This window comes from Anticarsia gemmatalis, chromosome W (genome assembly GCF_050436995.1).
Source record: "Anticarsia gemmatalis isolate Benzon Research Colony breed Stoneville strain chromosome W, ilAntGemm2 primary, whole genome shotgun sequence".
Classification (NCBI taxonomy): Eukaryota; Metazoa; Arthropoda; class Insecta; order Lepidoptera; family Erebidae; genus Anticarsia; species Anticarsia gemmatalis.
The window spans coordinates 4,925,975-4,940,432 of record NC_134775.1 but is presented as its reverse complement, the minus strand read 5'-3'; the positions used below and the strand labels follow the sequence as shown (position 1 = coordinate 4,940,432).

General features: G+C 37.7%; 1 protein-coding gene across 1 annotated transcript; it reads right to left on the bottom strand.

The window, feature by feature from the left end:
- Positions 1–11,088: 11,088 nt before the first annotated feature.
- LOC142985849 (uncharacterized) lies at positions 11,089–13,941 on the bottom strand. Its single transcript, XM_076134092.1, has 4 exons — positions 13,509–13,941; positions 12,645–13,048; positions 12,334–12,426; positions 11,089–12,222 (listed from the first exon to the last, which is right to left on the bottom strand). The coding sequence occupies exons 1-4, from the start codon at positions 13,939–13,941 to the stop codon at positions 11,089–11,091; spliced, it is 2,064 nt and encodes a 687-aa protein (XP_075990207.1).
- Positions 13,942–14,458: the final 517 nt, after the last annotated feature.

Below are 14,458 nucleotides of genomic sequence, written 5' to 3'. Positions count from 1 at the left end.
ACAGCTGGGTATCTCGAATTCCGAGGTGAACTTACTATAATGACTGGACTAAATAGTGGATGCTCAACGGCGATGAAAATATTAAAATTTTAGTAAAATATTCAAAAAGGGTATGTGCAAAAATTTCACTACAGGTACATCAAAGTAAGACTTTTTATTGTAATAAGTAGTTAAAAGGCACATAAAACGAATGATCAAAGCAAAAACTAATTTATGTTATTGTAAAAACTTTTATGATCAATCTAAAACTGAGTTAGTTCACTCCTTTTTAGAAGTTTCAGTAGACACAAGTTGCATGTTTTTTTTCAACTAAATGTAATAATATATTGTTTTTCTTCCTCGTCCTTAGTGAGCAAGCTTTTGTAGTCTTCAAATAGTTTCACACCCCCTTCCGCAGCCTCTTTAATAACAAGCAATTATGCAACTTTTGCTTTAAAGATAATCAACATTTTCATTCCAAACCTCAGATGGTAATTGCAAGAAAAAGTCCTTAAATCTAGTAGAAAATCTGTTTTTAGCGAACTTTCCGACGCAAAAGTATATAATGTAGAATCAAATGACAGTTAACGACTGTCACCTCGTACTGGACGAGAACTACGATCAGCATTCATTTGATGAACTGTGGCCATTTTCTCGCCACAAAAAAGCTTGTCGGAAAACAGAGCAAAGATAATAAGTTCGTCTGGCAAATACCACAGGTGACGCTTTAAGACCTTCCTTGCAGCTTTACTTATTTCAAAATCAATGGCATCGTACAATTATAACTTCTTTTAAAGTAACAAGTCATTTCTTGGTGCATCTGTTTTTAAAGGCGTTTCAATACAAGTCTTGGTGTATTTATGAGCACCAAAACTAATTAATCGAGCTATTAGCTGTTCTTAACTTTTAATTAGTTAGATTATTTTTTTAAGGACTTATTTGTACAATAACTGCCTGTGTAAATAATGCCTGAAAAGAAAATTCTTCATAGCGTAACTCAATTTAAACATCCATCGAGCGTGGTGTATTGGACCTGGGGCCAGCCAATGAATTTAGAAGGTGGTTTGTTCAAACGATCATAGTGAGTCCAATTAACTCTTTGTAGTAATCGCTAACTTGTTTTTCCCCAGCCTTTACGATGGTAAGAGTCTCAAGTGTGTTCAGGGCGAAATTTTCCGTACCCGAATTATCAATCAGACTATCATACTGCTTTTTCGAAAAAGTCTCCCATGTATCACTGAATCTCTTGAATAGTGGTATTTGAGGAGAGCTTGACTGACCAAAGCGCAGTGATTATGACTATAATTATGAAGATTTTTAATAAATTTCTCTATGCAATGGTTTAATTGTCTTGTCGAAATTCCCGATTTTTTCCATATTTCCACCACATGTTCAATAAGACCGCGCGCAGAATTTATCAAATTTATATGTTCAATAATTAAGTGGTGATAAAGAAGCAAAACTTGCCGAAGAGTAAGAGGTTGATTGAGCTTTGATAAGGGTTCCACGTCTCAACAACCCAAAAGAAAATATCGTGGTTTTGTCGAGTTATTGAACATATTTTGTCCCTAATTTATGTAACAAAACACTTTTTTTTATATATTTTTTAGTTTTAAACACTTAAAAAGCCATATATATAATGAATTAGCTTAGTTTAATACCCAAAAAGACCTATAACAGTGAAAGAAAAATTTGCACTTTTCACAAAAAAATCTAAAGTATAACTGCTTTGAGCACCCACTTCCACTAAAGCTACCTTGTTCAAATTTTGCAAAGTTATTATTTCAAATACGTGTAACAAATTAAGCCCGTGGCGAAAGTGATAACTAAAAAAAAATTTTTTTTGGACCACCCTAACGTAGATGCTGTTTCGCTCAACGTGGTCTTGATAGTTTTCTGTTGTTCGGGACCTTGTTGTGCCGAATGAGGTTTAAGGTCGCTACTTATGCTTAATTTCTCAATGTAGAGTTTTGCATCTAAGTAGCTTTGCCTTGTCTGCTGATAAACGTCACCCACCAGATAGTCATGATCACCTGGTAAAAACTCCGAAAGCTTCGCATGATTGGACTTGAACTCTATCCAAAACCTTTCCAGAGTTTCGAGACGTCTTTTGACTTGCTCAGGTGTCCAACGTGATGGACCATCCTTCTTAAATTTAATCAAAACTTTCTTGATCTCCTCTGATATAAGAGATTGTTGATAGAGTAAATTACTCATTTCCATTTTGATATAACTTCCTAAAACTTGATAGACTAACTGTCTTGATTTTCGTAAACCCGCGAAATAAACAATCGAAACAATAAAATTTGATAGATAAGGTACCATATTTGCTTGATATATATTTGGTGTGCACACAATTCATTCACTTGTTAATGTGGATTTGTATTTCACAACAAATTCCACACAGAAAATTTGCTCTTGATAACTTGACACTTGCTAGTTAAGTACTTGCTTACTTAAAAACTTGCTGGTTCTTGATAACTCAGTGGCTAAGGTGCTTTCACGTGATATGTGCGCCTTTTCAATTCAGCCGGTGAGACCCGCTGTGGGAGGCCGACCAAACCGATTCGCTATCACACGAAATCACAAAAACCACGAATTTACTTCGCTCGAAGGACCACTATGTCGGACGATGCCTTGTTGCAGTCGTACGATACTCTTGATATTTCTTGATAAATGAAAATACTTGAAGTTGTTCGATATTAGATGTTAATTTCCTTGATACACGGGTTTACCTTGCTGTTGACTACTTGTGAGTGATACATTAGAATAAAATTGTGAAATACATGCAGTAAAATGCTGACGCGGTGACATGTGCGGTAATTGGACCGTACACAGCCCCCACGTGGCTTTCGACGATATCTTTTCCTGGAATGACGTGGAGTGACTTTAAGAAGCTCTTTATACAAAGATCTGCCTACGATTGACTCGGAGAAGTAAGAAAAAGACGCAAGATCATGTGAACCAATGAACGACCAGCGAGCAAGAACATCTACGTCATCGTCGGATCAAGAACCTTACTTACGAACGTAAAGGTGAATCGTTACGCTTTGCTTATGATTCTTGTGCTGAATGCTTGTTGGTAATAATTATAAAGTTTTTCTACGAAATATAGTAGTAAAGGTTCTAATAATGTTCAATTGAAATTATTGGTATTGGTCAAAGACGAGTGTTCAGTACAGAACAGATTTTATGTTGTGTAGCGATTATGAGGATGATCCCCCCTTTATTTAACAAAAGTCTTGTGTGTTATTCGGCCAGTCATAGTTTGTAGTGCTTGATGCATTTCAATAAGATTTAACTTCTGTTGTGACTGACGTAACTGGAAAGTACAGGACTAGACTTTAACAAATGTTGAGCGCATTTTTAGTTTTTCATTACGGGTTAACAACATGTTTGACCACAGATGAACTAAAGATTGTGTTGATTAAGTTAAGCATAAAATTATGCGCGGTTGTATTAGAAAAGTATTAGATAACAAGTTCAAAGAGCCTTTTGAAATTATTGAGATTGTGGATAGATGTTGGTCAGACAGAGGCCATGTACCAGCCGATATAGATTTTGATGATAATGAGATTGATGAGTTTGTGGTGAAGGTATTCAAACGACTGAAGGTTTCTTTCGACCGTATTGAATGGTTCGACTTTGGAGAAAGTCGTAGTCTTGAGAGACCGTATTGAGTGGTTCGACTTTGGAGAAAGTCGTGGTCTGTGGAGACCGTAGTGTAGTCCAAGAGGGATGCACGTGTGAGCAATGTGATTGCTCGTCGGCTGGAGAGCCGTGGTGTTAGAAACTTTACTCGGGGATAACTGTCAACTAAGAATTGTTTTTGTACAGTGGTTTTAAATATTGATTTGAACGGCTTTGGTACATGACTCAGGCTGATTGTTGTTAATGAAACTATTTTGAATACAGTCCCAATGTTTGTTTCTAGAATGAGATTTAATTAAAAATCCAATTGAAGCTCTTAGTAGAGCTATTGAGATGGACCCAGTAATTGTAGAGTTTGGGTCAGGAGTGGCCGAGTGTGACATTGTTCTGTCGTGAGATATTTTGTTCACAGAGTAACCATCACACAAGGACGTGTGCAAGCAACCCTGGCCAAAGCCTGCTGTCACCTGCTTCCGCTGTCAACGGCAAGCCACTACGCATCTAATTGCCCGCAACTACGCAGTCACGAGGGAAGAAGCAACGTAAGCAGTGGTCCCGTTGCAGCCAAGGAGAAACTGGTTGACCTGTGCATTATGAATGCACCTATTGGAATCCTACGCCATAACGGTGAGCAGCTTTCATTTCGTTGTTGTTCTGATACAGAATATTCTTTAGTGAAAGAGTCATTAGCTTCCAAGCTTTGTAGTAAAAGATTTGATAACAATGTAGCTATGATAAGAATAGTCAAACTTGTGTGCACTCTATGCTCTGACGACGAGTAACGGTAAGTTAAACTGGAAGCGTGAACACGAAGACGTCAGACAGCAGATTATTTCAGTGCTGACGAGTGAACCAGTACTAATGATATACGATCCGGATTTGGAGGCAGAGCTACACACCGATGCAAATGCAATTGAGTATGGTGCCGTCCTAATGCAAAAGTCAGAAGGTAAGTTACATGCTATCGCTTACTATAGCAAGCGTACAACAGCTGTGGAGTCTAGATACCACTCCTACGAGTTGAAGACCCTAGCAGTTGTCAACGCAGTCAAGCACTTCAGACATTACCTTCACGGTCGCAAGTTATTGGTGGTAACGGACTGCAGTTCCCTACAGATGACACGCAAGCAGCTGGATCTCACACCACGTGTCTACAGATGGTGGCCTTTTTGCAGAACTTCGATTTTGTTATTATTCATTGTAGAAGTAAGCTTATGTCTCATGCTGCTACGGATCCGAAGCAGATACGTCTGAAAGACAGTGTTTCGCTATTCGGCGCACTAGCGAGGGTTGTCGCAGATCAGGGCCGGTGTTTTGCTAGTGTCAAGACTTCAAAGATTACAGTGAGTTGGTAAATATATAAAGCTCCACTTAATTGCGGCTGGTAGCTCCAGAGCTAACGGTGAAGTCAAGCGCACGATGAGTACAATTAAAAATCTACCTATGACTGCTGAAACAGGTAACCGTTCATGACAGGATGCTCTACCTCATGTGCAGCTTGCGCTTGGCTGCGCTCAGAACCGAGAGACAAGAGCCAGCCCATTGGAGTTCTTAATTGGTAAGGTTGCGAGACCATTAGACATTATGTTGGCTGTTGATACTGACGTGCCGTTGGCGAGTAAAGGTTTGTTGGTGGATATCTTGATATCTTTTAACTGTTCCTTTACTAATGGTGTTCCTATTAAACGCGATGTAGAGTAACTTTTTTATGGGTACATGCCCTGGACCACTATTCAACCAATTTAATCAATCAATCAATCAATCAATCAAATTCTTTATTGCATAAAACATGGTAACAAGATGTTCAATAAAAAGTTATGTACAGCATGTTTTGCCGTTTTTACCGGCGCGCAAAAAATATTACATGTCATTACTATCAATTTAAGTAAAATCATATCAATTTTCATAAATAGAGATTAAGAACAATAAAATTAAATGTCATTTCTTTTTCAAAAAGAGCAAAAAAAAAAAAAAAATTATATGTCATTACAATAAAGTCGTATTAATTATAATAATTATAAATGAAGAGCAATAAATATTAAATGTCAAAATTATTTTCATTTAGGAATTCATGTATACTATAATAACATTTATTTGTCAGAATTGTTTTCAATTTATGTTTAAATACTTTTACATTACATTTTTTTATATCATTAGGAATCTTATTGTATATTTTAGGCGCCATACCTAATACGCTTTTTTGTGCCAAAGTTGTTTTTGCTCTATAGAGACACAGTCTATTACTATTAAATTTGCGCCTGTTTCTTTTTACCACATCAGATATTTGTTCAAATAGATGAGGGTTTTTATGAACAAATAGTGCTATCTCTAGTATGTATAATGAGGGAAGTGTTAAAATTTTATGTGATATAAAAAGCGGTTTACAAGAATCTGTGGAATCCAAGCGAAACATGGCTCGTATACAACGTTTTTGGGCCTTAAAAGCTATCTCATTATCCGTTGAGTTTCCCTTTTGCGTGATAACTGTGTTGAGATATCGTCACTTGGTGCAAGTGGCATGAGTTGCTATCGCTCGATTCAGGTGATAGTGACGCCCAGTTGTGAGATATCGTCGCTCAGTAGAGTGGCATGAGTCACTATCGCTCGATTTAGGTGATAGTGACGCCCAGTTGTGAGATATCGTCGCTCAGTGGAGTGGCATGGGTCACTATCGCTCGATTTAGGTGATAGTGACGCCCAGTTGTGAGATATCGTCGCCCAGTAGAGTGGCATGAGTCACTATCGCTCGATTTAGGTGATAGTGAAGCCCAGTTGTGAGATATCGTCGCTCAATAGAGTGGCATGAGTTACTTTCACTCGTTTAAGGTGATAGTAACGACTGAGGCCCGTGAATTGATGATGGAGAGTTGATTTTAGTGTAAAGAGTAATTGGTTTTCAAGTTTGGTTAAGTATGGTGTGTGAATACTGGTCAATGGTCTGTGGATTGTTAGATGATAGTTTATTGTGATGTAAGATTAATCATGTGAGAATAGAGATTCGCCCTGTGAGATTTGTTTTGTGTGAAAACTCTTACTCAAGTGAGTTAATCAGGATAGGCCGAACGGAGATACTCTGGTATTGCAGATGACTTTACTTTTTCAGGAGCATCACACAGGGACGTGTGACATGTCAAGATGGCCGTGTCGGAGCGCTAGCATCGAGGCGCTATATCTTCGAAGAATCTAATTAAAATTAGCTTGATTTGATTGTTAAGAAATAATTTAATGTAACGGAAACGTTAAGTGTTCACACTTGGGTGTGGTCGGTACAATGTTGGCAACACAGGAGATGACAGTTAGCATGTGAGAATAGACAGCTGTCATTCAGAGGTATGATGGTTGGAACGTTAATGTGATTAGATTATTCATCATTCGAACTCAAAGAAAGACGGTCGTGGCCACGTTGTACCGAACTCACCGCGTTTCTGACTTGCATCCAGCTAGATCAGTTAAATCCTAGTCTATTTTTGTAATGTGATCATTGTAATGGACAAATACACCAGTGAGCTAAGTCTAGTGCGTATTATTTTGGACTATTCGCCATTACTGACCAATATGATAGCGAGGTACCCCATATGCCTTCGACATCAGAAGTGAAATGTCAGGATACAAACCCCACACAACACACCCTGTTCCGACATACCTATATTTATGTCATGACCACATTGTTATTTATTTGTAAACCTTTTTCTCAACTAAATTTTCTTCCTTTATAATTTAAACACCTACTTCATTTAATCTATGCATCACCCCAAGGTAGACTGGCAGAAAATGCCTTTGGCATTAAGTCCGCCTTTATACAAATTGTATAAGAAGTTTAAATAAATAAATAAAATAAAACATGGTGTGAACCCAACCATCTGCAGATGGATGGAGAATATGCTGCAAAACCGAGTTATCGGTTCCACGTTAGCTGGCGATACAATCCACGTCAGAACAACCAGAGGCTGCCCACAGGGAGGGGTGCTGTCGCCTCTGCTGTGGAGCCTAGTGGTCGATTCGCTAATCAAAGAACTGAACACAGGACCATTCTACACGGTAGGCTACGCAGATGACCTAGCTATTATGATCAACGGAAAAATTCCGACGATCGTCTCGCAGTTATCACAAGAAGCGATCAAAATAGCAGAAAGATGGAGCAGAGAAAACCACCTATCCATCAACCCTAGTAAAACCACCACGATTCAATTCAATTTATTCAAATAAATTAATACATAAAGTTTAATATAAGTCTTATAGTTAGAATATTAGGTAGGTACATAATAAAAACATAGGGAGCCTGTATTAGGATAAATAAATCCTGTATCACAGGCTCTTAGATACGGCGAGCGTTATTGATAAAAAACAAAAATTTCCTTATACAATATTTAGATATTAAATAATAATAGTTAAAATTTCTGGCAAAGTAAAGTTTAGATAGCACTACAAAACTGTATCATACTCCAGACCAACAAGACATTATTCCCCAGCTCCCGTGCTAGGTTTGTACCTGTGTTACGGTGAGACAGAGAACAAGGCCGTCAAAGTCAAAGTCAAAGTCAAAGTCAAATATTCTTTATTTCATAAACTTTAACAAGTATTTGAAATCGTCAAAATATTTTTTATCTACCACCGTTTCGGAAAAGCTGTTGCTCGTGAGAAGAAACGGCAAGAAACTCACGGCTTGCTCTTTTTAAAAGTCAATATTTCCAAATTAATAACAATGTCATAATAATGAGATATAACAAATTAATAACAATGTCATAATAAATTAATAACAATGTCATAATATCAAATTGTAATACATTATTTTGAAATAGACTTGGTAGAAGCAGCACAGTCCCAAGCTTTGTTATCATCTAAATAATCTTTAATAGTATAATATCCCTTACGACATAAATTACTTTTAACTAATAACTTAAATTTATTGAGACTTAAATTTTGAATTTCACTCGGGATTTTATTGTAGAATCGCACACACTGACCTCTGAAGGATTTATTTATTTTTTGGAGCCTAGTGACTGGGATAACAAGTTTGTCTTTATTGCGTGTGTTTATATTGTGCATGTCACTCTTTTTTTTAAAAAGGGCGATATTTTTATGTACATAAATTAAGTTTTCATAAATATATTGACTTGCCACTGTCATTATATTTATTTCCTTGAATTTTTCCCTTAGTGAATGTCTACTTCCTAAATTATAAATTGCACGAATAGCCCTTTTCTGCAGCACAAAGATGGTTTGGGTGTCGGCAGCATTACCCCAGAGTAGAATTCCATAAGACATGACGCTATGGAAGTAACTGAAGTAGACTAACCTAGCTGTTTCAATGTCAGTAAGTTGACGAATTTTTCTGACCGCGTAGGCTGCAGAACTAAGTCTATTCGCCAATTGTGATATATGAGTCAGAGTCTTTGATAACACAATTATTGCAGTACTATGTTAATATAAAGATTATAATGGACCTATACACTATCATTATATAAAAATGACAAAATATGCTAATATGTAACTTAAGTAACGAAACATGTATATTGAAACAAAAATAAAAATCTAGGTCAAGCATTTAATGACGCAGTTCAGAAATTTGCTAACTAAGGAATCGAGTGTAAGTGGGTCAGTAGTGTTTGATGGAATGTTTACATTGGTGAAAAATGAAGTAATATAATAATGAAGTACAAAGTTCACACACATAATTATTACGAAAAATAACTTAATTAAACGCCTATGCACCCTCATAATCAACAGAGTTGATGTATCTCTGTTCAGCAGCTTTTCTAGCGGGACACTCTGCTATTCCTGTTTGGTGTTTATTGGGCTTATTGTAACGTGTGCAAGTAGCGCATTTAGGCTCCATGGTATGCTTCATTATACAAGCGTCTATTTTATGTCCCGTAGCCGCACAGTGTCCACAAATGGTGTGACTTTCACGGCAAGATTTTGCCGCATGCCCGTACTGCTGGCACTTGTAGCATCTAGTTACAAGTGTGAAGTCCCTAACAGGACAAGAGGTCCAGTTTATGAATATACGAGTCTGAGTGATGAGAGCCTTGCGAATATTAGCAGGGACTTCAATTATATAATTACAGTTCGGGGCATCTTTCCTGCCGGATTTGTGGCTTAACTTGCATGTGGTCAAAAAGGTTTCTAGTGTCAAAGATGGAATTTTCTCGGCTATGTTTTGTTCGAATATGCAGGCAAAAACCTCTTTTTCGGGCATTGCGAGTCCAAACGTAGATTGTTGCACGGCTTGTTTCAACTTTTCGGCATCATTTTTTGTCTCCGTGCTAATTATAACGCCTCCGTTTTTCGTTTTCTGCAGTCCGCGCACCTTCAACTTCATTTGTTCCGGACAAATTATTTTTTGTACAAGGTATATCACCTGCAATGATACGACCATACCCTAAAATAGATAGGAATTCTAATAAAAAGACGAGGAAAGGAAAACAACCAGGAAAGTCGAGGATATATACAGATACTCCCGAAAAAAATAGACTGATTGAAATAGAAAAGACAAAAGAGTTGAAAAAACAAGAGCAAGAGAGAAAACAAAAGGCTAAGGAGATGAAACGTGCGTTAAACTTGTTATCTGATTCAAATATAGCAATCAAACCAAAGAAACAAAAGAAAACTATAGAGACTGATAGTGAAGATGACACTGACATAAGTTTAAGAGAAAGTTCTTGTTCTCCCTTAGAGGAACTGTGTGAAGAATCCGATGTTGAGAACGAAATTCCTGTTATGACAGAAAATATGAAAGATGATAGCATTATATTAGTGAAGTTTGAAAAGAAAACGACTGTTTTATATTATTTCGGCCAGGTGCTAACAAAATATAACCCTATGGAATACAAAGTTTCCTTTCTGAGAAAGAAGCCAGGAACCTGGAAATTTGTTTTTCCCGATACCAAAGACGAGGGAACAGTGTTTTTAACAGATGTGGTCTGTGTAATGCCGCCACCCAAATCTGCTTCTACAGCCAAAACCGCTAATATATTTAGCTTTGAAAAAGATCTCACTATGTATAACGTGCAATAGGTAGATCTGTTATTTGTGTTTATCACGTTACCTAATTTTAATGTTGATTCTCTATAAAAATATTAAAGTTATTTCTAAAACTATGTTGTTAATTAATAATTATGTTGTTAAAAACTTAGAAGGCTGATTTCGTGTTAATTTCATACATAATAAATGAATAATTTAAACTAAAATGGCATTTTTAATTACTATACCCGAAGGCTCCCCACTATGTACGAATGCACCCTAGTCTATGTACGAAGCTACCCCGCGGGTGGGGTACTTTCGTACAATTTCCACTTATTAGGAAAGTTTTCATAGGTTTGCTTTGGTACTTTATATCAACACTAAAATAGTATATTATTATAGCCAGATACATAATTAATCAGCAGCATTCAAATTATTTTTGAAGTTTCTATTAGTTTTGATTTTATGCGACTTAGTGTAAAAAATGTACGAATCCTACCTGCTCTCCCTTACTGCTTTAGGTAAATGCCTTCTATAAAAGTTTACCATGCCCAAGAACTTTCTTAACTCACTGACATTTTTCGGTTTAGGGTATTCAATAATTGCCTGAACTTTATTTTCTAACGGTCTAATACCTTCCGTAGTGACTTGGTAGCCTAAAAATTCTATACTAGTTGCCTTAAACGTACATTTCTCTAAGTTTATTGTTATTCCATATTCGCTTAAGCGACTAAATACTTGTTCTAAATGCTCATCATCCTTTTTACTGCTGGAAGACCCTAGAAGAATATCATCACAGTAACAGTACACGAAATCTAAACCTGAAAGTACTACATTTGTCATAAATCTTTGAAAGGTCTGTGCTGCGTTTCTTAAACCAAACGTCATGCGCTCAAACTCGTATAAACCGAATGGCGTTGTGATCGCTGTCTTACAAATATCCTCTGGATTAATCAAAATATTGTGGTATGCCTTCTTTATATCAATTTTCGAAAATATAGTTTTACCTGACAGTAAGTATGTAAAATCCTGAACGCGCGGAATGGGATACCGGTCGGGTTTGGTTATAGCATTTAGGGCTCTATAATCACCACAAGGACGTACTTGACCGTCTTTTTTTGGCACTAAATGAAGTGGGCTTGCCCATGCCGATTTCGATGGCCTACATATACCGGCTTCTAACATATTATTAAACTCTTCCTTTGCAATTTTATAACGCTGCGGTGCCAGTGGTCTAGGCTTACAAAAAACAGGCGGGCCCTCGGTATCAATATAATGAAAAACTGAGTGCTTGGGTGCCTCCTTGAATGACATGGGCTTAAGTATATCGGGGTATTTTTTTAATATGTCATATACAGGGTGATCATTTCGTAATGTAGAAATTGTAGGTTCGAAATGGTTTACAATCGTTCCTTGTACGGCCAGGTTAGTAATTTTATCTACTAAACAACGTCCATTAATGTCTAAAATTAACTTAAAATAGTTTAAAAAATCTACGCCTAATATCGCCTGTTTAACATCGCAAACAACAAAAGACCATTTGAAAGATCTCCTTAATTTTAAATCTAAGGTAAGTATCTTTGTGCCATATGTCTTAATATTAGAACCATTAGCTGCAAAAAGCGTATACTTAGAGTTTACATTTAAGTCTAATCTATTTTTTATGAATTTTTTAGGTAACACGGAAATACAGGCACCTGAATCTATCAGAAACTTAATATTAGATATTCTGTCACTTACGATTAGGCGGTAATCCTTGACTGCATCGCTTCCCGCCACCTGCTGCAGCTCTGCTAGTTTTCCGGCTTCGGGGCTTGAGTTTTGTTCTTCCAGCTACATGGGGGAACGCATCGGTATGCTCGTCCGCGAAACTTCCAGTGATACGGGCACAGCCAATCTGGACTCTCCGGCGTCCTGCGCGGTCTTGATTGGGAACGGTCACGCGAAAAATTCCTAGACTTGCTTCTGCTCCTGCCTCGGAATCTACTTCTTGCATCCATCTCGTTTAACTTCAGATTAATCCTCGCGATCTCTGCCATTATTGTGGCTACCTCAAAGCTGTTCGAAGACTGCGCCTTCCCGCTGGCAACTTCGTTGTCCTGCACCGGCTGGTGAGTATCCATAATTTTATCTGCTATGACTGCCAATTCTTCCAGGTTGCTTGTGGATGTCACGGTGAGTACAGCTTGAACTGACGACGGTAGGTGACCTTGCCACAGAATTTTCAGTGTCTCGTCTTCAATTCTTCCTCTAGTTAACTCCTTCATTCTTCGTAATAATTGACTCGGCTTCTGATCTCCTAGTTCTATTTCCGTAATCAATTTTCTTACTTGTTTCGTTTCCGACTCTTCGTATATCTGCAGAAGGCGTTTTTTTAGGGTGTCATATTTGCTTGTCTCCGGCGGGCTGGCTACAATGTCTGCAACTTGTTGAATAGCGTCCCTGCCCAGCTTGGCTACCACCATAAAGTATTTATTCGCATCCGATGTTTTTTTGCGGCGTCAAAATGGCTTCTACTTGGCAAAACCAAAGTCGCGGATTTTCTGGCCAAAACGTCGGTATTTTGTTCGCAACCGTAAGTGTCGCTATACTGGTCTCACATTCTTCAATCTTGACTGGAGCTGGCGCAACAGGGCTTGGCGATGGTTGCGAGTATATGGTAACGCGTTGGAGTCGCGGCTACGGCTGTATGGTCTTACGTCGGGGTCACCAATGTAATGTGTAGGATGTACTGTGTCACAGATTCGTGTATAGTGTAAGGATTTCAAGACAAGTGAAACGCTCAGATGTTAGATGCCAACTGTTTATTAAAATAATATAACTCATATACCAACTCGCCCGACTCATACGTTATACACACTAATACATTTCGCACGCGTCAGCTTTAACACACCTATGCACAGATTTTATTATACTTAAAGCATTATAAGCATCTTTTATTGTGAAGTTATGCTCATCAATTTGACCCCCTTCTTCCTCGTTTTCATCCGCTTCTGCATTAGTAACCGGCAACACAGATGTGATAATATCAGCATCTGTTAGTTCTCCACAGACGGCTAAATCATTATCAAAGTTAACGAAGTCTTCGAACTCAGTCTCTTGAAAGTGCAATTCTTCTTGAACTCTTTGCCAGGTCTTAGCATATTCTGCGAGTAGTAAGTCGTCTTCCTCATCTTCGCATGTTACTTTAAACCCACTTTTCTTGAAGCAGTTTGCAATGGTCTTTTCAGTGTCTAGATTCCAAGCTTTGGCGATCATCCACATGGCTTGTAAAACGTCAATTGTAGTTGGCGTTTGGCGTTCAACATCAGCAAGAAATCGTCTAACAACTTCCTTCCTGTAATGCATATTGAAGCATTGAATGATGCTCTGGTCCAGCGGTTGTAGTTTCAAAGTAGTATTTGGAGGCAAATACTTAATTTTTATATTTTTCAGGCTAGGAATTTCTCCATGTGCAGTACAATTATCAATGAACAGAAGAATTTTCTTGTTTTTTTTCTTCATTTCTTTATCCAGACTTTTAAGCCAATTGCAAAAAGCATCAGTGGTCATCCAAGCCCTATGGTTGAATGTGTAATCTGTTGGCAGATTATTGACATTTTTAAAACATCGCGGTTTTTGATATTTTCCGATGATGAGTGGCTTAAGTTTGTAGGTCCCAGTACAATTTGTTCCCAGCAGTACTGTTAAACGAAGTTTGCTATTTTTTCCGCCATTACATTCATCGACTTTGAATGATAAGGTTTTGTCAGATAAACATTTATAGAAAAGTCCAGTTCTGTCGGCGTTAAAGATGTCTTCGGGATCGTATCCGGCGGTCAGCTCTGCCAGTTTGTCTTTCCATTCATCACATACTGTTTCATTT